We start from the raw sequence: 27,981 nt of genomic DNA, 5'->3' as shown, positions 1-27,981 counted from the left end.
TTTTATATAGTTTATTTAAACGAATTTAGACTGTAAATCAAATTCAATGTGGAATATTCACTCAACAGATCGAACCTCCAAAATATTCATATCAAAATAACTTTATTGACCTGAATTTTACATTTATTAAAATGATAAAACCGCATAAAGCAAATTCGATTGTATGATGTAATTCGCATTAACGTTTGTTGACGTTGTGCATTTATATATCGCATTAACATCGGATTCAGATTGTGAGTTAAAGAAACAGTTTCTCGGGGAATTTCTCGTGCACGAAATGTTTGATTTTTAGAGCACGAGCTAACTAAAAAAAATCAATCTCCCAAAATGTACTTTAATTTTCAAATAAAAATGATTTTTAATATTTTAATCCGACAGCTCTCCTTTGCATTGTGATTTCTTCGGGATTTCTGCATTTCTGATGTCTAATCTATTTCTCAGTTTTTTCTCTAATATGCATGTTGTAGCCATAATACGACATTTCCTTTTTCCTGCCAATAGTTAAAGCATAGAACAATAAAAAAGGACATGCAAGTGCTTTTTTTGTTTTCATATGTGAACATGCATGCGTGCACATGCATCCAAAAGCATGCATGCACTTATAAACCCTCAAACACACACACACACACACACACACACACACACACACACACACACACACACACACACACACTGTATATGTAGTATCCTGTCTAAGCAGAAGAATTCCTTAAAGAAATCTAATTGAGCTGAGAACCAAACGCGAGTTGTTCCAGGCGTTCACTTGATGTCCATAGATGGCCATCAATCGTGCAATCCTGCCACAATCTCCTTACACAACTCCATCCACAATTTTAAATGGACTGACCCACTCGAATATGAATGCATTCATTATTAATCGGACATGCAGTCCAGCATGAGCATTGCTTTTTCCCTTTCAGTGGATGCTTTATATTCCATTTCTTGCAAGATTATTAGCTTTGCAGCCTCACAACCACTGGGAAGCTGAGGGTAAGAGAGTGGGGGGGCATTAGTCATGTTTGTTTAACTCCAATCTTGCATGCCTTCTTTGTTCGGTGTGTCCTATAGTGTAAAGCTGATTTCTGACAGAGGGAAATAGCTATAATTTTGGTGCATATTGGTCCTTATAGGCCTCCCTGTGGACAGGCAGCTTTCCCCAGTGAACGGGTTTGGACCGAGGCACCTGGAGCAGCGCAGCTAGATTAGCATTGATATGGGTTTAGTGGAAATGCAATCTTTTTAAATCTTGGTGAGCTGCGGGTAGATAATTACACTTTCAACAAAATTGCCAAGGGGTCAGCATCCCCAGTGGACCTCCGAATGCACTGATTCTCTAACAATGGAGTGTAACATGGAGCAAAGCAGTGTCTGAAATTATAATGTTAATGGAAAGAGTCACCAGGGAGGAAAGCCAAAAAGAGAAAAGGGAGAAAAAAAACAACAATTCACTACCGAGCTGTGTGTTAGACACACTAGTCTGATTCTTTGCCTAATTTAGGACAATGGGATCATATGTTGGAGCAGAGATTTGGATCAAGAAGGCTTGGATGGTGTGTACAGGTGGTCTGGAGGGAGCAGCATGAACCATCTCTTCATCAACAGATGGGGTTTAAAGCTGCTGATCTGGTGTTAGTTAGCAAACAATAAGATAATTATGTCAACATTTGCTTCTAATGCTACTTTAGACAACGATTTATCTGCAGTTCAACGTTAAAAAAACATCCCTCACTAAACCATGGTAAAGGAACTCTTGTGCTACAACCTGGTTCAGCCAGACATCATATTTGCACAAGAGATGGAGGATATGATTAAATTACAGGCAATTATGACACCGTGCACATTATTACTCTGTACTTGACTGCCTGGGAACTTGGGTGGCATCCAAGTACAGGGACAGATGCCTGGCTCCTGCATGCTTGCCTTCTACCAACATCCATATTTCACTCGGTTTGTTGTAGACCACAGACATTACACCATACAGCTGTCTTTTTTAATGTTATATAAATGTGTACAACAAATCAAGTTATTAATCTTTGTTTAAAGGCTTTGGTTTTTGATGAATTGTTTCTCTATTGAATCCAGTTTCATTCGGTATATTCATAAAGAACATTGCTTTATCAATATTCATCAATATAATCATTAATAAACGAGACCAGCAGCGCCTAAAAGAAATCACCTTAAATGGTGAGCAATAACAAGCTGTGATTAAAAGATGAAAAGCAGGAAGCATGTGTTTTTCAGCTGTGGAAGCAGCTACAAGGCCATTTATGGCAAAGGAATGCTCGACTGAATTGTTGGCTATTGTTATTCCCTGATTATCTTATAAAATATTTTAGAAAAGACGACATTGCTGTTGTCTTCTGTGTATTTTTCTCTTTCCAAGTCATATGAAAGAATTTAATGCACAAGTTTGAAACTTATTTCAAAATGGAAACAAAATAATTTGTATCCCTGTTTTTTAGTTTGTCTTTGTTTGGTTATTGTAAATTATGTTGACTCTCAAATCTTAACCTCCATAAGAAGTACAATCCTTCCTTCATTTTCTCACTTTACAAAAATACACGGGGGGGGGGGGGGGGGGGACGGGACTCGGGTGCAAATCAGATATGGGACATTTAGAACATTTACTTATGTATACACAGCTGAAGAGGTGCATACAACAAACATCACACACACACACACACACACACACACACACACACACACACACACACACACACACACACACACATCATAAGCAGTGTTAGTAGTAGACTGATAAGAATCAGAGCTAGCAGAAGTTTGTATATATATATATATATATATATATATATATATATATATATATATATATATATATATATATATATACATATATATGAACATGATTTTACCAAGTTTAACATTTCAACTGTGGATGTTAAATGTAAAAGGAATAAAAACACACTGATGCTGCACTGGATATAAAAAAAGCAAAGAAAAACTTTCCCTACGTCACGATTTCATCAATAAAAAGCACCATGTCAAACGTTATTAGCCTTAACAACCGACCAGTCAAGCGTATTGACTCTTTGCTCCACCTTCTTTGAGACATTCTGTACAATATATTCACTAAAATGTAGCCAAGACTCAATTCACTATTCACCACAAGTACTGCAATGTTCATGTTTAACAAACTAAAATTTATTTCCCCACATTTAAAAATACTCAGAAAGTGAAAAAGACTGATCAGTCAGTCATATAGTGCAGCACTACAACATTTATTAAGGTAAAAAAAGACAATCACATCAGTAACAGAGTAGCTTTTTACTGGTCCTATCACTTATCACATGTTCATCTAAAAGAAGCAGACTAAAACTGACATTTTCAAAATACACTTTATTTATTTACTATCTATCTATCTATCTATCTATCTATCTATCTATCTATCTATCTATCTATCTATCTATCTATCTATCTATCTATCTATCTATCTATCTATCTATCTATCTATCTATCTATCTATCTATCTATCTATCAACACACACAAATAAATATATATATATTGAATGTATATGTTATATTTACTAGCAGTGTTATTAAAGAGGGTTATTAATATTTATATATGTATATTTATATAAATAAATAAATAAAACAAATGAATTCCCTGCTTAATAACTGAAGACTCATGTCAAAGGGTCAGATAAAAAATATTTAGTAGTTACGTTTACATAAATTTCTTTCTTTCTTTCTTTCTTTCTTTCTTTCTTTCTTTCTTTCTTTCTTTCTTTCTTTCTTTCTTTCTTTCTTTCTTTCTTTCTCTCTTTGTTTGTTTGTTTCTTTAATACTTTGTTTGGTTGTTTCTTTTATACTTTCTTTCTTTCTTTCTTTCTTTCTTTCTTTCTTTCTTTCTTTCTTTCTTTCTTTCTTTCTTTCTTTCTTTCTTTCTTTCTTTCTTTCTTTCTTTCTTTCTTTCTTTCTTTAAGTGCAAATGGTATGACTCGATTTTGAAGTCTATTCAATGTGATGTATCAAGAAGACATTTTTCTCATCCAAGTCAAATTAATCCAAAGGTACTATTTTGAATCGAATGCCATGATTTACTACTGAAACACCACATACCTCTAAACCATCTATATAGTACAATCATCACATATCAAAGGGAAATCTTTAGTGTTTAAAAAATATATAATATTAATTTATTTATTTAAAAACAAATGATAATCAAGATAATTTAGGCAAAAATTAACACTTTATTCTACCACAAACATCGCTTATGTTTTATAATAAACGCAATTGTAATAAGTTTATTAATAAAGTTTGTAACTCGTGTATCATAAATACACTGGTGCAAAGTTTAATTATCCAAATATTTAGTTTTTTGCCATTATGTAGTTTTGAATTCTGTGTTATTACTGTAAGTTGATTATAAGGCCATTACATGTCAGTGTGTATATAATGAAGTATATTTTGGATCCAGGCACGAGCGTCTGTTTGCTGTAGCGCGTTTTTGCGCTGAGGCTCTTCTATTTAGTCGAACTGTCATTTGTCAGCATGTCTGATGTGCTCGTTAGCTCGCATTTTCCCCGCTGTCAGCTCCCAGCTTGCCCATGTACACGGCAACTCTCCTCTGACAAATTTAGCCTCGTTATTATTATTCTTATTATTATCCGTGCGATTTGTTTGCCTTATTGTTGCCAGCACGACGCGTCAAAACCAATCGCGTCGCAGTCAAGTTGGCAGGTGTCAATCTGCGCCTTTTTCCCCCCACTATGGCCTACTTAATCTTATCATAAGGGTCAGAGAATAAGAGCAAAAATAAATCCTTTGGACGGTCCACATCTTGCTTTGCTTTTTCTTTCTTTCTTTCTTTTTTTTTTTTTTTTTTTTTTTTTTTTCTTCTTTCCCAAATGGCCACTTGTGGACCAGCCTAATATACATACAGCTTTTTCCCTTCATACAGCTTTTTCCCTTCATACAGCTTTTTCCCTTCATACAGCTTTTTCCCTTCATACAGCTTTTCCCATATACAGCTTTTTCCCTTCATACAGCTTTTCCCATATACAGCTTTTCCCTTCATACAGCTTTTCCCATATACAGCTTTTCCCTTCATACAGCTTTTCCCTTCATACAGCTTTTCCCTTCATACAGCTTTTCCCTTCATACAGCTTCCCAAAGATTCCGATTTAAAAACAAAAAACGAGACATTTTTAGAGACATATCATAAAAACCTCTCAAACAATCCCTTCAAAAATCCTACGCTGAAATGTATTAGACAGCAAATGTTCCAGCACATCAGCCTGCGATAATAAACCTGGTTGACAAAAGAATTATTAAGACGAATATCATAAACAAGCAAAAATTATGTGCTAAAACGCAATTAACTAAAAAAAAATTCTGAATGTTTTGTTCAAAAGTATGAACGATGAAAGATGATCTAACCCTAAATCATTAATGAGTATATTTCTAAATTAAAACTAATGTATCGAATAATAACGAGTGTTTCAAATTTGGGCAAACAAACAAACAAACAAACAAACAAACAAACAAACAAACAAACAAACAAACAAACAAACGACGTCTACTTAGCAGTAATGCAATAATATGCTGAATAGAATGGCAAATGTTGTCTATAGTGAATAAATAAATATATTAATAATAATAATAATAATAATAATAATAATAATAATAATAATAATAATAATAATAATAATATAAGAGGAAGAGGAAGAGGAAGAAGAAAAAGAGAAAGAAAAAGAAGAAGAAGAACTACCGCATGGTGACCTTACTTTTTATATTATTAGTGTTATTATGATTAAATTTATATTATTTAATATTATTACTAGTATTACTATTATTATTATTATTATTATGATTAATATTATTTTTATTTGTATTATTATAGAGTAGTAGTATATGTAGTATGTATATGTAGGTGATGAGATACTGATCGCAAATGTCTTTCCTTTTACTAAACAATATTTCGAGGTCTCTATCAGACAAAGCTAGGTGCTCGGTGCTCGGTGCTCGGTGCTTGATCTCTCTCTAAATTGGCTCTGTGTGTCATAGGGGGCTCCATTCCCCTCCTTCTGTCTCACTTATTTACACACACCCACGCGCACTTGGAAACAGAGGGCCGGCGTAGGGCTGAAAGCTGGCTGGACAGATTTGCGTTCACGCCTGATCACGCACTGAAGAGTGGGGTTATAGTCGAGAAAGGGAAAGGCAGCACCTGTCCCGTCTTTCGCGTCCTGTCTCGGTTTACTGAGTAGCCCGATAAGCGCTCCGGGGCCGTGCGGTTTCCAGCGGAGACTCTCAAGAGCCCCTGCAGCGCTGCGCGGTTTCACTGCGGACGCGCTCCAATCTTCGGAATAGTGCGCTAACCGGGGCTCTGAGCTCCTCTTCCAGAGCTTTTACACAAGTGTGACTTATTTGCTTTAGTGGAACCTGTTTGGAGAAACAACATAAGCAGTTCCAATGAACCCGGTTTAAGACAACAAAGGAGCAAAAAGTAGACCAAAGTTTATTTAACGCACTCTTTTACAGTTCAGTTCAGTTCATTTGTTTCTGGGGTTGGACTGCGTTTGGGAGAAGAAGAAGAAGAAGAAGAAGAATAAACGCTCTCAGGTTTTAGGTTTGTTTGCTAATAAAATAACAGAAAATCGTACAATTCAACAATTATGACTTTTTTGTTTGATGATGTTTTTTTTGTCCAACTTTTATTATTGTATTAAAGTGCTCTAGTGTACCAGGAGGAGACAGATCACGAATCGGAACACAGCCTGTGTGTGTGTGTGTGTGTGTGTGTGTGTGTGTGTGTGTGTGTGTGTGTGTGTGTGTGTGTGTGTGTGTGTGTGTGTGTGTGTGTGTGTGTGTGTCTAAAGGCGGCAGCTCTCAGCAATCAGTCCGAGTCCAGGTCTCCTATCTCTCCTTTAAAAGCATCTCATATCTCTCTGTACACTTCCTGAGAGACGCGCGCGCACACGGTTGCGTATTTGCCGTGCGCAGTGTCCGTGAAAAATTGACATTAGCTGTTTGACGCACAATGATAGCAGCTCATTCAGCCTCATTCAGCAACTGGATTTATATATATATATATATATATATATATATATATATATATATATATATATATATATATATATATATATATATATATATACACGTAAATACATATACGTATATACACACACACACACACACACACACACACACACACATAATATATATATATATATATATATATATATATATATATATATATATATATATATATATATATATATATATATATATATAAAATATATACTATATATTTAAAATTACTTATTATAATATTAAATAAATACACGGCAATACATTTTCAATTAGAAAAATCTCGGTTGCCATACTTTTTGGGAAGAGAAGGAAGGAGAAAGACCACGAGGAGAAACCCCAAACCCAGGATCATTTACATCACCAAGAAGCTGCAGAACAATTGAGGGTCTATAAAGAATTTACAAGCATGCATTCTGTGGTTAGGCTATTAGCTTTAATAAATAAATAAATAAATAAATAAATAAATAAATAAATAAATAAATAAACACCATATTAATATGCTCACCGTAGCAGAGAAGTCACTGACATGGTCTGAAATAACACAAATATTAGTCTAATGTATACAGTTAACAACAACATTGCAAAACAAAAAAATAAAAGCTAATGTTTGAACTCGTGTTTTACAATAGAAAAAAACAGTAGAGCAAAAACATACAATGTATAGATTTGTTTGGTCCAGACTGCAGTCAGGAGGCTTGGATTTTTACACATTCTTAGAAAAATAAAGGCACCAGTGTGTGTGTGTGTGTGTGTGTGTGTGTGTGTGTGTGTGTGTGTGTGTGTGTGTGTGTGTGTGTGTGTGTGTGTGTATATATATTTTAAAACAAACTGGACATTTTTCAATATAGTGATTAATAGCTATTTACAATACATGTCCTTTTTGCGGATAAGACACACCACACACACACACACACACACACACACACACACACACACTTAAAAAAATCAAGTGAACTTGAAAATGTTATGCAATTTATGTATTTTATTAAAAAAACTAACTATAACTTTAGTTATAAAAAACTAAAATATAAAAAAGAAAAATCACTTCAAGAAAGGAAAAAGCAATACAAAACATGAATCCCTGATGGTGGCATCTTACCAACAATATGAAGTATGTAAATATTCTAATTGAAGGATTTTGATGGCCATCATCTTGCACTCAGTGTGAAACAAATAAACACATAAGATATTAGATGATCTAATCTTAACTCTTGGCTGATTATTACTAATAATTTGAGGTTCATATCTCTTTCTGATGCTTGTTTGCTCATCAAATCACACAAGTCGGATTTTGAAAAGAAGTTAAAAAAGCCTTTGGGGTCATGTGGGCGCACAAACATTTTTCCCGGAGACTTTGCGCTTCCAACTTCCCGGTTTGGGGGGCGTTCCAAATGGCGCCCATTGTGACGTATTAAGTCATCCAACCAATCCAGTTGAAGACGAGGAGAATATTAGGGCGAAAGTTGAGTGTAAGAACGGAGGCCGTCTGTTTTTCTTTTTAATATTATTTTACTTTCTATCGGTGTTTAATGTGCTGCAGGAAAGGAATCCACAAACATCTTACAAAGATTTGCGTTTGAAATAAATTCCCAAAAATTTAGAAAGAAGCAAGTGGAAGTTTTTTATCCTTATAGGTATATTTTTTTAAATATATTTTTTTTACTTTTAGCATCTCAACCAGACTTTAGAAAACAACAACAACAACTAAAGAAATCTACGTTCTGCAGCTCTCTGGACTGGATATTATCGACATTTTTGGAAATAGTTTGGTGAAATCGATTGAGAGGGTGGTGCTTTTCTTTTCTTTTCTTTTCTTTTCTTTTCTTCGCGCATCCTGTTCCGTACCCGAATGGCTTTGGGGTCGATAACCATCTAATCTCGACTCAGCTATATATATGATCAGACAGCGGGACTCGATCGGTGAAAACTTGAGGTGAGTTGATGAAGCGCACATTTTTTTTCTAAGACGCAGCAAAAGTAGGCTGTTTGCAAAGTCTTGCGTAAAGACGCAAAAACAAATGGCTAAATAAATGCACTAAATACTCACCAGTGTTTTTATGCCTAACGCTTAAAAACAAAACGTGGTCATGTTATATGTTCAGAGGGAACTCGAGAACACCAGTGCTTTTTGCATTTGATCTGAATGACTTTTTTGCGGTTTATTAAGGTGGAGAAAAAAAGGGAATGAAAAAATCTTGAGGTGTGAAATAACAACCGCTTCGATAATCTCCAAAACCGGATTTACATGTTCACACCTTATTCACCTGTCACTGATAATATCTACAAAACAGAAAAAAATTGAGAACAATAGAGACGCTTTTACAGCAATTAGATGATGATGATGATAATAATAGTAATAAATAATAATAATAATATAATACACTAATAATAATAATAATAATAATAGTAATAATAATAACCACAGTATAAACAGTGTCATAATACTAATATAAATATAAAAAGAATTCTATACATAAAAAAAAATAAAAAATCTCGGCCTTCATTTCGGGGTCTCCAATCCAGTTTTTCTTACTAAGCAGTTTTTTCCGACATAAACTTTTGCCCCTAAATGCAGATTACAGGTCCATAATCTCTGTCACAACTGCACCATGTCAGAGTTATTAGGATAAATCTAACATCTCTAGTAGCCACTGGGAAATGTATGTTATGTGTCCATAGTCCACACTACAGGGAAAGATGAGGAGTGATTAAAATCTATTACTCCACTAGCCTCCATCTCTCCACTTTTAGGGCCTAATGAAATGGAATAATGTGTGACTTGCTCCTTTTCTTGGATAAATGGACAGAGATCATGGCGCCTATAGGGTTACAGGCAAGGTGCCACTGAGCAAAACCGCCCACCAGAAACGAAAAAAAAAGAATAATGTTTGGCAGTTCCTTCCTTCCAACACAGTCACTGCATGTGTTAATAGCAAAGTACTGGCCAACTCTACAATTACAGAACAGTGAGACGATAAAGCTCTTTTTTTCCTCTTTCTATTGGCTCTCTCTCTCTCCCTTTATTCTCTTGCCACCCCCCCCCTTATCTCTCTTTCACGTTATACATTAGTGGCACTCTATGGTTTGTTATATTTCTCTCTCTCTCTCTCTCTCTCTCTCTCTCTCTCTCTCTCTCTCTCTCTCTCTCTCTCTCTCTCTCTCTTTTGCTCGCTTTCCAAACATGACGTCAGATGTATTCACTCGTTTCCCCTCCCCTTATTATTTTTTTTCTTTTCTAAAAAAAACTTTAGAGAGAGAGAGATAGATAGAGAGAGAGAGAGAGAGAGAGAGAGAGAGAGAGAGAGAGAGAGAGAGAGAGAGAGAGAGAGAGAGAGAGAGGGGCGCCCTGAGACAATTTTGCTTCAGGGAAAATAGCGACAAGATTAGGGTCTTTTTCTTCTCAGTGCCGAACAGGGCTCAGTGCTAATCCGAATTGGGCTAATTGACAGACCTCAGAAAAGCCATGTGAACACAAATTTTTTTTTTTAAAGTTGGAACTTGATAACTCGCCTATAAACATGGGCAAATTTGACTTATTCAAATTAAAAAATGTATTTGACTGGTACACACTTAAAAAAAAAACATTGTGAAACAACAGGTAGCTATCATCTTAATCAATGAAGCACAAAACAATACAATTATAACACTAGATGAATTACTAATTATAAAAAGAAATAATAATAAAAAAAAACAATTAGCCCATGTCCTGTTGAGACTACGTGTAAAATGAAACACTATTAAGCAGAATTACAGACATGCGCAATGAGGGATCGCGTTTCCCAAAAGGAAAAGAGCTAATCTCCTTTTAATGTGCTCTTAAACATCATGCTTGGGCCTAATTTAGGGGCTTGTCTTATTTTTTTGAGATAAAAATCGATTGAAAATAGATGTAAGAATTCCTCGGGAACAAATGCAAAAAAATTGAAATGTGTCACGTGTTTAAATTGTGTTTGCATCCAAAGGCGCAGTAGAAATGACTAGATAAGTAAACAAGCAAACAAACAAACAAATAAACAAATACATGTATCCCCTCACACTGAAACACAGGGGGAAGTGGTATAAGCTTGATCATATAGAACGGGATGGGGGGTGTTTTGTTTTGTGGCACCACCCGTCAGAGATGCCAGTGCAGCTCATTATCCAGTTTCCTTTCAGTGCGATTTGCAAACTGTTTGGCAGCGTCGTTTGTCTCCTCATTTTGCGTCTTAGTGGGGGGAATGCGATGCTTGTCAGGACCCTCATTCACTTTCGCCATAGTTTATTGATGAGTCTCTGCGTTTTTTTCTTCTATGCACATGTCAAAAGTCGAGTCGATTGTACCCTACATGTGCAACCACAACTTTATTTTATACCCAAACAACGTTCATTTCTACAACCACCCTGAAGTGCTGCCTTACCCCCTTCCTCACCCCCTCCATCCCTCCCATGACTCTATTTCACATTCCCTCCGACCCCCGGACTATTTTCCCCACTCTAACAGCATTGGAGTGAAGAGTACAGAACCAAACACACAGCACCAAACACACCGCACCAAACACACGCTTTAGCGGTGTTCACTAAAACCCAAAACAAGCAGCAACATGTGGCGTGTTCCAGTCTTTCAGTCTCATCAAGCAACAGTCTGACAAATCAATTATTTAATACTCTTTATTTCCTAATGTTAAATAAATTATAAATCTGTTCTATTTGTGCATAATTTATACTTTTGCGCATTTTTTTCGTTTATCAAGCAAAGTGCCAGGATGCACCTTTAAGTATGTTTACAGTACAGATGTGTGTGTGTGTGTTATATTTGCAGATTAAATACCAAAGTAAAACACAAGTGTTGTTGTTGAGAGTAAATTGTGAGATGTTGTAGTTTTATTTATAAATAAATAAATAAATAAATAAATAAATAAATAAATAAATAAATAAATAAATAAATAAATAAATAAATGTATTATAATTAAATCCTATTCCATTCAAGGAAACAAAAAGGTTGCTGAGTTGGTCCCATGTTATGTATTTTGAGTAGGTGTACTGTATTAAACAACAACAACAACAACAACAACAACAACAACAACTTGCAACAAATGATCTCCAAGTGTGTGTATAATCTGATCATTATAATTGTAAAGGTATTCTGTAGGAAGGTTTCCAGATGACAGAGACATATCAAGGACACCGCCCTCTGTCATTCTTGATTCTTGAAAAACAAAAAACAAAAGAATAGAAAGAAAGGAAGAAAGGAAGTTAAACGACAAAATATGTGGACATGCAGTCAATTCTAACTGAACACCCACCATATAGGCTGCATGTGAATCCCAAACCAGAGTGCTTTTGCTTCTTCATTTCCGCTTTTAGTAATCCATAGACTGATGTGAACATCTGTTTTACCTGATCAGTCTTCATTCTCACGTTCCAGCATTTGAACATCTGATCATTTGAGTAACGCTTGAGGTTTTGAGGTTTTGATTTTGCTGCTACCGTTTTGCAAAAGGAAGCAGAACTTTTTGTTTGTTTGTTTGTTTTTTTTTAAAGCAAACACGCTTCAGGAGGAAACCGGATGCTCAGATCAAAATTTTGGAGTTGATCAGAAGGTTGACATTAGGAGATAAAGTCATCATCATCATCATCATCATCATCATCATCATCATCATAATCATCATCATCATCATCATCATTATCATTATCATCAATGTACTGTCTATAAGTTTTAGGAACTTCATGAGGTGCATTTGTTGGGTTCGGATTGCACATGGCAACGGGCTCAATTACTTTCAAACAATCTTGAGAACCCTTGAAAGATCTAACATGCATGCAGGAACCTTTTTTTTCTTGTTCCTGGAGCGTGCTTCCACGTTTCCCACATTTGGTGGAGTCTCTATGGCTATGGTTTCTATAGCAACAGCCCCCGCCGTGCGCCGTCCAATAGGCAGCTCGCGCGTGAAAGGGAAAACGGGCGAGCGGCGCATTATGGCAGTAGTGCTCGGTGCGCGCGGGAGCAGGGGAGCCGGCTTTTTCTGTTTGCACGCGCGTTGAGTTTTTCAGCGTCTTGCAGTGTTTCCCCACGGTTTTCTCTGCTGAGACACGCAAGGGGGCGCGAGGAAGTGCGTGCGTGGTGTTTGCATGCGTGTGTGTGTACGAGAGTGTTTTTTTTCCTTTCTTTTCTCTTTTCTTTTTACTTGAAGATGATGACAGAGGTCAGGAGCTGCTAATGGGGCCACTGAAGAGGAGGCACCGAGCAGAAACACATACATTGCATATACTAGAATACCGCCAGACTAGGTGCATGCTCTCTCTCTTTCTCTTTTTTTCTCTTTCTTTCTCTCTCTCTCTCTCGCTTTCCCTCTTTTAATTTTCGTTTCAAGCTCACGCGCTGCTGCGGAGTTTTCACGCATTTGATTTAGATTTTTTTTTGTTCAACCCTGTTTCCTCTGTGTCTCACAGGGATTTCTATTTTCTACAAGTCACTTGGAAACTATAAAAAAGACAAACCTATAGGAGAAATATATTTCACTTCTCTTCGCAAGAATCACCAGCCGAGTGACGAGCTGCAGGAGAAAAGCAAAACAAAAACAAAAACAAAAATGCCGCAAAAAGGTGAGTAAAACATTTTCATATTTTGTGCAATATATACATAATTAAACTTTAATGCGTTTGCACAACAAACCTAGTGTTTCTTCCAGTCCAGCTGAACAGGAAGCTTAAAAAAAAAAAAAAAAGTAAATAAACACTGTTTTAACTGAAGTGTAGAAAACAGACCGGGACAGTTTTTGACGCGTTTTTAAAAAATATATTTAAATCAGGTGTTATTACGTAACAACAGTAAAATCTTTAGTACCGGATTAAAAAATAGATTATTAAATGCGCAGTGTGTTAACACGTTTCAACCTCAGGTTCAGTTTTATAATTTTGAGGTGATAAAGATTTATTTTATGACTCATACCATGTCGCGTTTTTACTCCTTTTTTGCGTAAAAATCGCAATTTTATGACTGAAAAACAGTAAAGCCGCGGCCGCAAATAGACAAACTCGGTAAAGCTCTGAGGAGGGTGTCAGGTTGGATAACACACACACACACACACACACACACACACACACACACACACACACACACACACACACCAACAAACCTAAAATCATTTGAACTTGAAAATGCTAAAAATAAAAACATACAGATTATGAAAATACATTTGCACAGATTTAAGTCCAAAAACGGACACTTCTAACATGTTTGAAGACTTTTTTTTATTTGCATAATATATTGTGTGTAAAAAAAAATTTGGTAAATTGGCCCAAAGTTAAATTGAATGTTCAGGGTAGTTACTTGTTTTTCCGACTTGCATTTGTGCATGTCAATATAGACGCACTAGAAGTCAATGACAGGCACAGAATGGGCATGTTGGAAGACTAAAGGCTTTGTGTTGCGCATTAAGAAGTGTAAAATGCAGATGAGGCACTAAAACACTAATCATTAAACCAGAGCCACTGCATTTCTGACAGCAAAGAAAGAAAGAACCCCTTTTTTCCTAAATAAACAAAATTACAGGAAAAAAAAGTTTATTTGGCGATGTAAGGATGAATATTTACTTTTACGTTTAACTAAAAGTAAAATTGATGCACACACACACACACACACACACACACACACACACACACACACACACACACACACACACACACACACACACGTGATCATGTTTTCACCCCAATATAAAAAACACTACAATGCGAATTTAAACAACCCATAAAGTTTGCAGTTATTTGTTAAAAAATAAAACAATCCAAACATACAAACAAACTGGCACACACGCGCGTACACACACCCAATCAATAAAAAAAAAAAAAAAAAAAAAAAGGGAAAATGACTAAAAAAAAAAAAGAGAGAAGAGAATCAAAGCTGGGCCTATTTTGTCAATGCCCCCCTTTTTCCTTTTGGGTAAATGAAACTGAATGGGTTCTTTTTTTTTTTAATACAATTGTCTTTTGCCAAATTGAGCTCCCTACTGCGCTGTTGTGTATCTTCTCTTTTTTTAACTCCAGTTCCTATAACGACACACACCAGTAACACAATTAACGTCCAAATACTTATAATAAGAAATTACCTAAGATGGGTGTAAAGGGGTGTGTGTGTGTGTGTGTGTGTGTGTGTGTGTGTGTGTGTGTGTGCGGGGGTGGGGGGGGTGGTAGGGGGTATTTCTCCTTATTTTTTTTTTATGTTTCTTAAGCTTGTTTAGTTGTCGGGGGTCGTATTTTTAATGTCGGGATTTTATAAAAAAATCAGTTAAAAAACTATAAACCAGTTCCCAATTTGTAGTTGAATCCAAAAACACTGGAACAATTGTTATAACAATTATGAATCCAATTTTTTTTTTAAGTGAAACGCTGCTGTAAATACCGTCAAAACATATATTTGTTTATATTTATACTGTTATATTATATAGGATAAAAAATAAAAAGAATAAAAAGAATTTAAACTGCAATGTGAGTTGAACGAAACAATTCTGCAACACGTTTTAGATGCATTAAATAATAATAATATTAATAATAATGATAATAATCGCTAGATGATACTAATAATGTTTTGCTTTGTCCTATAGGGAATTATTAACTAGTGTGACGCAGATGAGAGTCTATAAATTGTTATAAGCGGACAGTCAACTGTTTCCAGGCAAGTTTAAACGCTGGATAATTAAAAGCTAATTATGGAGACAGTAGTGTGCTCTCACTTCTTTTTTTTTTCATTGCACGAACTTTTTTTTAGTCACCACCTTGCACAATAATGCCCGTAACGTTGTTTATTTGTGCACACAATCCAATCACTGCAAGGCAACAATACTGCAATAACACTGTTCCATTTGTTTTGTATTAAATAAACTGACCATGATTGTTGTTTCTTTATGAACAATAGAATACTATAACCGGAGCACGTGGGAGTCTGGTGTTGCGTCCATGATGCAAAACAGTAAGTGAAGTATTTTTTTACTCTTTATTTGTCTAAAAGATTCATCCAGTATGTTTTGACGTGAACTTGATTGTATGTGAAGATACGGGAGGAAAAGTTTGAGGAGTTTTCTACTGCTGTATTCAATGCAAAATTTGTTGTTGATTTTAAATCAATTGAACGCAAATAAACACCAAACTCTAGCCTATATTCGACAATATTGATTACTATATTTACATATTTATACATGCTTTATATCATAGTATGGTATGGTTTACATGCCTAGACTGATTAATAACCCGAAATTAATTTCGATGCAAAAAAAGCAAAGCCACTAAAAGAGAACGCGTTTATTAGAGAGCTCAAAAGACCCGTATGTGTGCATTCTGCTAAGAACAACCTCCATTAATGTTACCACTCGCTGCCAAACCCTCTTATATTATCCCGGAGAAAAAGAGCTATGCTGAGAAACATGCATTAAGAGGAAGCATAAATGCACTTGACACGCTCCATTTGGCTGAAATTTCCCTGTGAGAGCTGTGCAAAAATAAATAAATAAAAAACAATACCAAACCCCCTGAACTTGACTGTTGGAAACACGTGATGTGCACGAGCAGCTATGATTGTGAGTCTTGGCATCTTTGAAAGAAACAAAATATCAATATCATTAATATATTTTTTTATAATAAATCGGACGTCTTTTTTCTCTTAATGCTGGCCCAGAGGTGTCTGACATCTGTAAAGAAGGTGTGTTGAATGACGTCCTGTCATATATATATATATATATATATATATATATATATATATATATATATATATATATATATATATATATATATATATATATATATATATATATATATATATATATATATATATATATATATGTTGTATATTCTTACATAAACAGTAAGACAAATATAAAAAAATATTAAGTGAAAAATTATTTAACAAAAATATTATTTTGTTTTTAATAAAAATAATTATAAAAAAAAAAAACCAAATATATATATATATATAGATTAGCCCGATTATTTATATATTTTATATATAAATATATAAATGAATGGTATTATTAATTATTATATTTCGCTGTGTTTTGTATGTTTAAGCACAGGACGGAAATATTTATTTAAAGACTTTCTCCAAGCTTTTTTTTTCAATGCTAAATATGTCCTGGGTGTAATATAGAAAATTGACACCATATGTCTTGTCATTAATTTGATTAGAGGTGGAATAGGCTACAAGGCGCATAATCATTGCCCCTGGGGACTCATAATGATGACGATTTAACCTCTCGTCGAGAGAAAACTTTGATTTTATATCTCGAACCGTGTTCTGCCTGTCAACTGGGGTTTGGGATTTATTTTTTTTTATTTTTTTTGAAGACAGAGGGGACATAAGGGACCTAATCCCAAAGCCAATAAATCTTCAATATGCTCCTAGGATCTGACCTCTCTGTATACGATTTATTTCCTCTAATCCTGTGAATGAAAAACGACTTTTAGCTTCTCATCTTTCTCAAGCGCGTTCAGAATGATATCAGATATCAGATTATGTCTAACATATTTCACATTTGCGTTTAATGTCTAATTTCTTGCTTTTGTGCGTTTATTGATTCATTGATGCATATTTTATTTCTATTTGCACATTGTGTATTCACGTGCAAATCCAACCCAAACAATTCCTCCGATTTGTCCTTATAGTTTAGAGTAAAAGATTACAAAAAATGTAACTTTTAATATACCGAAAAACCAATGCGCATCCACGTGATTGTGCACGCGCATAGTTTCTCTCGGCTACCTTAAAACGAAGCATCCCTCCAAGGCTAAACGAGCAGAGTCCAATTTATTCAGGGCGATCTCCAAAAAAAAAAAAATTGCAGACAGAACGCCTCGCATTTTGCATTTTCTCCTTCTCTAATTCTCTCCCTCTCTTTTTGTATCTTGCTCCTTTTTTGTCATGACGATGCAACGTTGAAACGCAAAGCTTTGTCATAAAGCGACATGTCCTGCCACAAGTGCTGCAAGCTTGATCTTTTCCAATTAGTCTTCCCATGCATGATCCAGAGCGACTTATTCCGCCCATTTCCAGATATCAAGCTCAAACTTGACGTGCAGCTTAGCTTAGCTTTATTTTAAAGACAAAATGTCAGGCAGGCTCATCATATTTGTTTCTCCCCCCCTCGTCTAAATTTGGAGCTTATTTATTGCTAAGGAGCTCGTGCTCTTGGACTCAATTTAAGTGGAGGCTCCGCAGGGGAAAGGAAGAGAGCAAAGCAGGGAAGGAGCACCAAGATACGGGGAGAAATCTTTTTTTTTTCTCCATTTGTCTCCAGGTTTGGGCATTTTTTTTTTAATTTTTCGTTGTTCTTTTTCTTTTATTTATGGATTTGTCTAATAAAGTGGCTTGTTTATGGTGGACTGGAATGATGTGCGATTGAAATGGCTTTTACTTGTGTGATATTCCAGGTGTTAATGTTTCAATAGAATTAGTGTCGAATTTACAAAACCATAAATAGCAATACGATTTGAAAGCGGTTTTTTTGTCAGCAAATGCGCAGATTTTCGGAGCATGTGTTGGGAAAGTGTTCTAGATAATAACACGTTGGAAGAACATACAGCGCACATCTGGAGGAACCTCAAGCGCGAATAGACGAGTCACTGTGGCGATGTTTATAAGTTCGCTTTTTTCTGTTCCTATTCAGAGTGAACTGGTTTCTATTAATACGGTTTTTTTGTAAACATTTTGTAGATAAATATGCATGCATTTTTCTTCTTTATGTGCCTGGTTGGATCAGGCATCCATCCAAGCTTTTCTTTTTATGTGATGATAATTAATATTATTATAATTTTTTTTTTAACTTGTTAAACGCATTCTCACGCCGTTTCTCCTTCCGTTCAGGTCACAGCGGCGTGAATCAGCTCGGCGGCGTGTTCGTCAACGGCAGACCGCTTCCCGATTCCACCAGGCAAAAAATCGTGGAGCTCGCGCACAGCGGCGCGCGTCCCTGCGACATATCCCGCATTCTGCAGGTGAGCTGATGGTTTAAAATGCATGAAAGCGTCCTCGCTTTTTTTTTTATTCCTTTGTATGTAATATTTTTTTTGTAAGCACATTTTTGATTAAAAAGCACAAAATGACTAATGCAAAATGTTCCCTACTACTACCACTAATAATAATAATAATAATAATAATAATATCTATAGTAATCATAATAATAATAATATTAATGATAATAATAATAATAATAAAAATAGTTTACATTATTCTTTCGTTTTCGTTAATTGCTATGATGTCGGGATTGGATGTTTAAAAAACATTCAATAATCAATATGCACTTATTTGTAGTTGTCACCTTGGATGATATCGACACTACATATCATGGATGATATCTCATATTTGTGTTTAGCAAGCGGAAATACTGCAAAGCAGCAAAACAAAACATTTGCTATGAATAAAAAAAAAAAAAAAAAAAAAAAATATATATATATATATATATATATATATATATATATATATATATATATATATATATATATATATATATATATATATTTTTTTTTTTTTTTTTTTTTTGCTTTGAATAAAAAAATTAAATAAATAAAAAAAAAAGCAAACGCTAAAAGAAAAATGACAGTTCCAGGCAAATCCAAACGAATTGCCCGATTATATCAAAAGAAGGACTGCATTAAGAGTTTCTTGTAGCACTGAAGGTATATTTCTTGTGTTATAGACCCATGCCGATGCAAAAGTCCAAGTGCTGGACAATGAAAACGTAAGCTTATCAATGTTCGGTCTCATGCACGTAACATTTCACGCCGTGTTTAAATAATGTGTGTGATTTGTGTCTCTCGTTTTGTGTCCAGGTGTCCAACGGATGTGTGAGTAAGATCCTGGGCAGGTACTACGAGACTGGCTCGATCAGACCGCGCGCGATCGGCGGAAGTAAGCCGCGAGTGGCCACACCTGAGGTGGTCAGCAAAATCGCCCAGTTTAAGAGGGAGTGCCCGTCCATATTCGCGTGGGAAATCCGGGACAGACTGCTTTCTGAGGGCATCTGCACGAACGACAACATACCGAGCGTGAGTGCAAAAAAAGAGAGAGACTGCACCCATGACCTTGAACTTGTACAAGCAGTTAGTGTGTAATATGTAAATCACACCACATGAATGCATCATAATCCAAGGAGTGGTTTGTTGTAAATATATAAATATATAAATATATATTTAAAACGGTTTGGTTTGCAATCTTGATCCAATTGCATGAACTGTTCTGTGAATTGAAAGCTTTATAATCTAGGATTGAATCTATCTACTTTTTAATGCAGATCTTAGACCCAAGGAGGGTCAAGGTCATGCAACACAACCAAGTCCTCCATTAAAATGTATTGCTATAGCATTTTACAATTTTAAGGAAAATATGGACAAAATGATCTTGTCACCAAGTCATTGTTTTATTTAAGTGCAAGAACAAATCAAGGAAACAACAACACAAAAAAAAAAAACACAGAGGGACCAGTGGTTATTATGACATGAAGAATACAATTCCAATAAAAGCATAAATGATCGTTTTCACTTTTATAAAATAATAATAAATAATGCAATTCTTGTTATAGTCGATTAGTGATGTTTTTGATGCAAAAAAACCCTCAACAAACAAAAACAGAAAAATGATCGCTGTCCTAATTTGACCTCCTTTTCACAAGCAAAATAAAACACAATTCAAAACATATATACAAATCTATTAAAACTTTAAATAATTAAATTAATTTTCATTTGAATAAAAAAACCATGATTCCACAGCAAAGCAGGTTTAGAACACGTGTAAAAGAACACGTGAATACGTGTCACGTTTACGCACATGCACGTCCAATTTGAGATTCAGACTAGAAGAGAGGAAAAGTAAAGTGCAGAAGAGGCAAAAAATTTATAAATAAACAAACAATTAAATAAATAAACGCACTTAATTAAATTGCCGCATCTTTTGGGGTTTTCGTCTTTTTCAGGTGTCGTCCATAAACCGAGTGCTGCGCAACCTGGCTAGCGAGAAGCAACAGATGGGAGCAGATGGCATGTATGAGAAGCTGAGGATGCTGAACGGACAGACGGGAGCGTGGGGGACCCGGCCGGGCTGGTACCCTGGATCATCGGTGCCAGGACAGCAGAACCAAGGTACTGCTATCTTCTCTTTAATCAACTATAACGGGATTGAGCCTGTGAGCAAGAGTGGAGAAATGTCATTGACTCTGTGAGATGTGTTTTCAGTCTCAAAACAAAAATGGGTACTAAACTGTACCAGTACTTGTTGGTCAGGTGGTACCATTTATGGTGCCCATTTGGTATGTTTAGCATGCCTGAGCTTGAAAGTTTTTGATTAAAAGCTTTATTCTATAATATAATATAATATAATATAATATAATATAATATAATATAATATAATATAATATAATATAATAAGGCTCCAGTAGTGTGTCAAAGGTAAACTATATTCACAGTTGAGCTATAATAATACAAAAAATAAAATAAAATAATAATAATAATAATAATAATAATAATAATAATAATAACCACAAAAGCACAATAATAATCATAACACTAATATTAACATTAAATATTTCTGATGTAATTATTGTTGTTATTGATGCTGTAATTGTTATTTTGAAACATTTGCATATTAATTACGTAGTTATTATAATAAATATAATGATTCATTTTCCTGTTTCGAAATTTGTCCAAAGCAAAACATTGAAAGATTCTGAATGAAAGACAAAAAAAAAAAAAAAAAAAGATATATAATCAATAATCAGACAAAAACTTTAAAATTGAAAAATAAAAAAAAATCACATTTAGATGAATGTAACTTGTGCATTTTTGTCGTTTCGGCCTCCTACTGAACCTGTCTGTAAGGGGCAAGTGAGGTATAAAAAAACAAAACAAAAAACAACAACAAAACGCACAACACGTGGGATACTCTGTACAAAAGGGGGATGTTTTCCGTCACGCGCATGAATGTGTTATGGGAACAGCGCTGTCTCTGTGTGTAATGGCTCATTAGAGGACGTTTTGTATCTCATTAAAGGCGACATGAATGAATGTCTAGCCTGAGAGAGGCAGCTGTAGAAAGTGTTCCTTCAAGGCCTGGACACCAAAGTGGCACTTCTTTACCAATTAGACATGTCACTTTTAAGAGCATGGCACAGTACACGATGGACACTATCAATGCTCTGTTTTTCACATAACATCTAGATTTATAAAATCCACAGTCACCTCACTGGACTGGCAAACCGATACCATAAGAGCATGCCTTTAAAATTTCGTTTTATGCCCAATGCCACGATTTAAATTTTTTTACATACCTATATTTAATGTTTCATAGTCTTTCTTTTCGGCTTCTCCCGTTAGGGGTCGCCACAGCGGATCCTCCGCACGTTTGATTTGGCACATGTTTTACGCTGGATGCCCTTCCTAACGCTTGGGCTTGGGACCGGCACTAAGAGTGGCTGGGGATGGTTCCCTGACCGGGAATCGAACCCGGGTCGCAGCGGTGGGAGCGCTGCATCTTAACCACTAGACCACCAGGGGACCTAGTCTAATCCTGATAAACACAGACGACCTGATTTGAACTGTCAAGCCATAACTTGCACTCAGCTTCCCGATGTTCCTCATTTGACAGTAGTTAGTGATTTCCAAAAACAATATATGTTCAGAAATGTAATATTCCTGTCCTCATATTGCATTATTTTATTATATTCTAAGATTTGACTCACATACTGTAAATCATGTCCCAGATGTTTCAGAGCATTAAGACCAAGTATGAAATGTGTGCAAGACGTTACTCACTATTATTTCTTTCAAGGCAAGGTTTTTCAGGTCATTTTGAAATGATTTAATTCTCATCTAATAAAAGCTGAAAAGTTTTTTTTTAACCTACTGTATATTCTAAACAGCTTCATCTGAAAAGCTTCCTAATGAGACAAATTCAGTATGAATAGTGAACTCAGACTGTCTCACTAAAAGACCTTAATTCAAGAGTAATTTCGGAATGTCTGCAACTTTGTTCACTGAATTATATCACCTAATAAATAAATCAAACAGCATCAGTATATTTGGTCATGGTTGCATAATAAAAATCACTGCATTTGAGTTCATCTGTCTTTAACAGTCAGTTAAGTGAAAAATATTGACGTGCTTGGATTCATTTGGTATTTGCTTGAAAGTACAAACTAGAGGTTTAGATTTTGAGCTTTGATCATGGCAGTATTTCTAAATTGCCATCATAATTTTTGTGCAAATGACCAAGATGATACATGGCACTAGCATCAATAAACGTTAGTTACCTTTTAAATTCTTTGGACAAACGTCTATTTTTCATCACAGGTTGTATCTGAAAGCAGAACATAATGTGTGACAAAAGATTTTTCTTGTGTCATATTTGTGCATTAACCAACCTTTTTTTTATAAAAGAATGCGGCTCTGAAAATCAGAAGTGACAGAAGCTTCCAGTTGCACATTTGTGCAATATAAGCAATAATATAAGCAATAGCATAGAAATAAATTGCAAGGTCGACAAATATATCCTTAATATGAGCTCAATATAATGCTACGTATAAAATATACAAAATCTTAAAATATCCCTTTCTATTTCTTTAGATTTTTTTTCTTGAGATTATTGTGTTGAATTAATCTGCTGTCAGATGAGCTTCTGTCACTCATAAGTTTATCGAGTTTAATATTTAGTTTAATGAGAGTTCTGAGTGTAGCATATATTCCTAATACACTTTACACATGCAGCATGAAAAAGTTCAAGTGGCTTCTTTCTTTCTTTCTTTCTTTCTTTCTTTCTTTCTTTCTTTCTTTCTTTCTTTCTTTCTTTCTTTCTTTCTTTCTTTCTTTCTTTCTTTCTTTCTTTCTTTCTTTCTTTCTTTCTTTCTATTTTTTCTATTTTTGTATAAATGCCAATAATATCAGACAGGTCGTAATGTTGTTTTGCTTCAGTGCAGTTAACGTGTCCAATTCAGCCCTGACCTTTTAGCAAACTGAAGCCATCACTGCATAACGTAACGCTTTTAATTGAGCGCAGCAAGGTTACATTAGTTTCCAAACAGCGCAGCAGGTTAAAGCATATCGACTCACAGTCGGCTCCCCTGTCCCCCCTTTTTTTCTTTTTGCTAACACACTCTGCGTCATTGAGCTGTTTCCTTCATGGTGGGCCCCCAGTGCTTTTTCTCCCACTGCCTATAGAAGGCATAAATCCTATGCGAGGCTGAACGGGGCGGCCTTAGGGACAGTGATTAATGATGCTCGTGCATAAAGGTTAACACACCGAGCTGAAAAGGGTCTGTTGACTGAAATCCTCCTGCTTACAATGAAGGAAGGGGGGGTAGTTCGAGAGAATCCTTTTGTTGCCTCCCTTCAATTGTTGCCTCCTTCAAAATTCCAAGCACGAAGAAAGTTTGCAATCCAGAGAGCGCATTTAACACTCTCTAAACTCTCTTTGGGGCATTGTGTTGCTCTGAAAGCATGCCCTTCCATTCAAGCATTGGTGGTTATAGCTCAATGGACCTTCCAAATGTCCATATGGTATGTAGCTATAATTGGAGAAACTTGCTGATTGAAATAGGAGAAAGTTTGAAAAGTTTTACAACTTTTCTTTTTGTGCTAAAAGGACAATGCCTTGTAAATTAAACATCCCTTTTCACTTCTTCAGGACTTTCAGATTGTATACTGACAGCACTAAAAGATCTGGGTGCTTAGCATGTTTTAAAGTGTGAGGAGCTGTGAAGAGATCTGCCAAGCATAAAACACAAAGTGTTGCATTAGGACTTATGTAACTGCAAATGAAGCACATGCTAATGATTATGTATTTCAGCCAATTGATTTTATAGACCTTTTTTGTTTGTTTGTTTTGTTCTGGTAGAAGGCTGTCAGCAGTCAGATGGTGGTGGTGAGAACACGAACTCGATCAGCTCGAACGGGGAAGACTCGGACGAGGCCCAGATGCGACTCCAGTTAAAGAGGAAACTGCAAAGGAACCGGACATCTTTCACCCAGGAGCAGATTGAGGCGCTTGAGAAAGGTATAGCTGCACACACTTAGGATTAATTTCCATGTCACGCTTAATCAACAATTTTAAATCAATGATAATAATGCATGCCATTTGATGATATTTTTCAGAGTTTGAAAGAACGCACTATCCGGACGTTTTTGCCCGTGAGAGACTTGCGGCGAAAATCGACTTACCGGAGGCCAGAATACAGGTGAGGCATAGAGACAGATGATTAAAGACTAAAAATCAAATAATGCTGGACAGGATGTTTGACACCGTTCCCTTTTCTAGGTATGGTTCTCAAACCGAAGAGCAAAATGGAGGAGGGAGGAAAAGTTGAGGAATCAGAGACGACAAGCCAATAACTCGACCAGTCACATACCTATCAGTAGCAGCTTTAGCACAAGCGTCTATCAGCCAATCCCTCAGCCAACAACGCCAGGTATACATTATATACTATTCATCATATCATGCAATAGCACACTCGCCCTCTTTGTGGACACCACGATTTGTGACTTAAAACTGCTCTTTTTTTAATTATTCGTATAGTGTCCTTCACATCAGGCTCAATGTTGGGAAGGACAGACACGGCGCTTACCAACACGTACAGTGCCCTACCGCCAATGCCAAGCTTCACAATGGCCAACAACCTGCCTATGCAAGTAAGTTTCAGTCTGACTGGTGTAGCCTTACTGACTGGTGGACCCTTACTGCATCACACGTAGAACTCTGTCCTCGAACACTGTGCATGCAAAGCCTCATCTTAATAGTCTGAGTGCAGTGATCTGCCTTAATTCCAGTCTTATGCAACCTCCATTTCATTCTCAGGTGCAGTTGATGAATTGAGGCATAAGTGTTTTTGACACATCAGTTCATCTCTCTCTCTCTTTCTGTCTCGCTGTCTCTCTGCTGTCTCTCCCTCCAGGCAAGTCAGACCTCATCCTACTCCTGCATGTTGCCCACCAGTCCTTCAGTGAATGGGCGGGGCTACGATGCATACACGCCCCCTCACATGCAGGCACACATGAACAGCCAATCGATGACCACCTCGGGCACAACCTCGACGGGTAAGTTCAAAGTTTTCCTCCCCTGCTAAATGAGAGTGGAAATTCAAAATGGAGGAGACTGGGATCAGCAATGCATTGTATATATATATAATACAGATTTGTACAGTTGTACAGATGGGTAAAAAAGTTTGTAAACAATCTAGATTTATGATGATAAAACTCATAGCTGATTTCATCAAATTACATGAATGTAGTAGGGGTAATATTATAACAAAAATGAGAATCACCACTTGAATTCAATACATGCAATTATATACATATATCTAAAGGGTGCTAACAGCTAAATAACATGACTTGGAGGTTTCAGATAATCTCTGTCTAGTAACAAATAGATGAAATTGTATGTTTTTATGTTATTATGTAATCTATAATCATTACATTTGGATCTTGAATCCAAAGTTCTTCGTTTGACTGTTCAATTATGAATCTCAAAACATAAAAAAATAAAAACGTAGGATCTTTACTTTTCTTACAAATGAACTGGGATGTTCCGTGTAGGTCAAAAGTCCAGTGGCTTCTAACTTTTTCGCAGGGTTTTACTTCTTTCATACTAAATCGAACAGCCAATCAAATTACATTATACTTCATCACTGGCTAACTGTTTACATTCCAATTTCTACATTTCATTTGCAACAGATTTTCTCAGATTTTACAAAATAAACTCAAAATATTATTACCTTCATAGAAATGGCTTTAACACATTGTGAGATTTGAGGTGTTTTGCCACAAGTGTTCAATACCAATACTGAAAGTTAACAGCAATTACAGTGTAAGTGATATTAGGAAGGAACTCGACTTTTCTCATCATTAAATATAACCCTAAACGGATACAAATTCCATGTAAATGCACATATAATAGGAATAACACAACTGGGAAAATAATCAACCGAGGTTCGCTTAACTTAACCACATGGTTCCTTACTTCATGATAGACCTAGGTTGCTTTGTGTAGTTCTGAATGGCAGCAGGCATTTTTAGAATGATCTACATGCCAGTTGTACATAATAAAGTGAATTCTCAGTTACTCCAATCACAGGGGCATGAACATACATGAATACTGCTTCTCACCTTCTGCCTCATTTTGTTGGTGCTGCAGGTCTCATCTCGCCTGGAGTGTCTGTACCGGTACAAGTGCCAGGCAGTGAACCTGACATGTCCCAATATTGGCCCAGGCTACAGTGAAGGGAGTTGAGGAGTGCAGAGAAACAGACGCGACCTCCTGGCCTCTCTCAGCTGCAAGGCGAAGCGGTTCAGCAGTATTTCACTACACAACAGAGAAGCGGCTCTAAAAAGGACCTGTGTTCTTTTGTATGGGGATAGTGCCATTTCTCTAGCGTTCTCTGGACAGAAAGACTTGAAGAAGTACCAAAAAGAGAACGGACTCTGTGTAAAGTGCCCTGTGTTATATTGTTTAAAAGAAAAAAAAAAAAACGGAACAAAAATCTCTTTTCAGTTTCCAGTCATTTTGATGTATTTGTAAATGGCCAATTGTATGTTATGACATAAAAAGAAATGACCAGCGGTGGATGGACTGTCGAACCAAATCGTTTCGCGCGCACAGAAAGAGCGCCATCCACGCGAGCATTTCTGCCGTGCTTCTTTTGTTCCATTATCAGTTTATATATCAAGGACTTCTGAACGTCTTTGTAATGATTGTGGACCTGTAGTAACAACAGTTTTGTTCCAAGGCAACCATGACTACATACAGTTTACAAGAAGCTAATTCATTCGTTTTCAAAGCTTGCTGGCAGAAAAAAAAAAAAAAAACGTATATGTGGAACGCTTTGAATGCAGAATCAGAAATGAAAAGAAAAAAACAAACAAACAAACAAAAACAAAACCTTTTGGTAACTTTTGGTTAAAAACAGTAGATTGTGTCTTGGA

At 35.9% G+C, this 27,981-nt stretch overlaps 1 protein-coding gene across 6 annotated transcripts; it reads left to right on the top strand.

Annotated features, from left to right (window-relative positions):
• The first annotated feature begins 8,491 nt into the window (after window positions 1-8,491).
• Window positions 8,492-27,579, top strand: pax6a (paired box 6a). 6 transcript variants are annotated; one of them, XM_083559764.1, is made up of 14 exons: window positions 8,546-8,989; window positions 13,486-13,638; window positions 15,639-15,709; window positions 15,950-16,003; window positions 18,887-19,017; window positions 19,719-19,760; window positions 19,852-20,067; window positions 20,991-21,156; window positions 24,902-25,060; window positions 25,159-25,241; window positions 25,322-25,472; window positions 25,580-25,692; window positions 25,956-26,097; window positions 27,194-27,579. In XM_083559764.1, exons 4-14 carry the CDS (start codon window positions 15,991-15,993, stop codon window positions 27,277-27,279), a joined length of 1,302 nt encoding a protein of 433 aa, XP_083415890.1. In that variant the 5' UTR covers window positions 8,546-8,989; window positions 13,486-13,638; window positions 15,639-15,709; window positions 15,950-15,990; the 3' UTR covers window positions 27,280-27,579. The 6 variants fall into 6 exon arrangements, with proteins under 6 accessions (XP_083415887.1, XP_083415888.1, XP_083415891.1 ...); XM_083559761.1 differs by lacking the exon at window positions 15,639-15,709 and having other exon boundaries at window positions 8,492-8,989; XM_083559765.1 differs by lacking the exon at window positions 19,719-19,760 and having other exon boundaries at window positions 8,534-8,989.
• Window positions 27,580-27,981: the final 402 nt, after the last annotated feature.

Source organism: Silurus aristotelis (assembly GCF_946808225.1).
Source record: "Silurus aristotelis genome assembly, chromosome: 14".
In the NCBI taxonomy this organism is placed as follows: Eukaryota; Metazoa; Chordata; class Actinopteri; order Siluriformes; family Siluridae; genus Silurus; species Silurus aristotelis.
This window is presented reverse-complemented; position numbering and strand designations above follow the sequence as displayed.

Bases quoted from the DNA above. Each gene is read 5' to 3' on its own strand.
- pax6a (XM_083559761.1), top strand. The intron at 25,061-25,158 runs GTATAGCTGCAC...GATATTTTTCAG, and splicing joins GATTGAGGCGCTTGAGAAAG to AGTTTGAAAGAACGCACTAT. The intron at 25,242-25,321 runs GTGAGGCATAGA...TCCCTTTTCTAG, and splicing joins TACCGGAGGCCAGAATACAG to GTATGGTTCTCAAACCGAAG.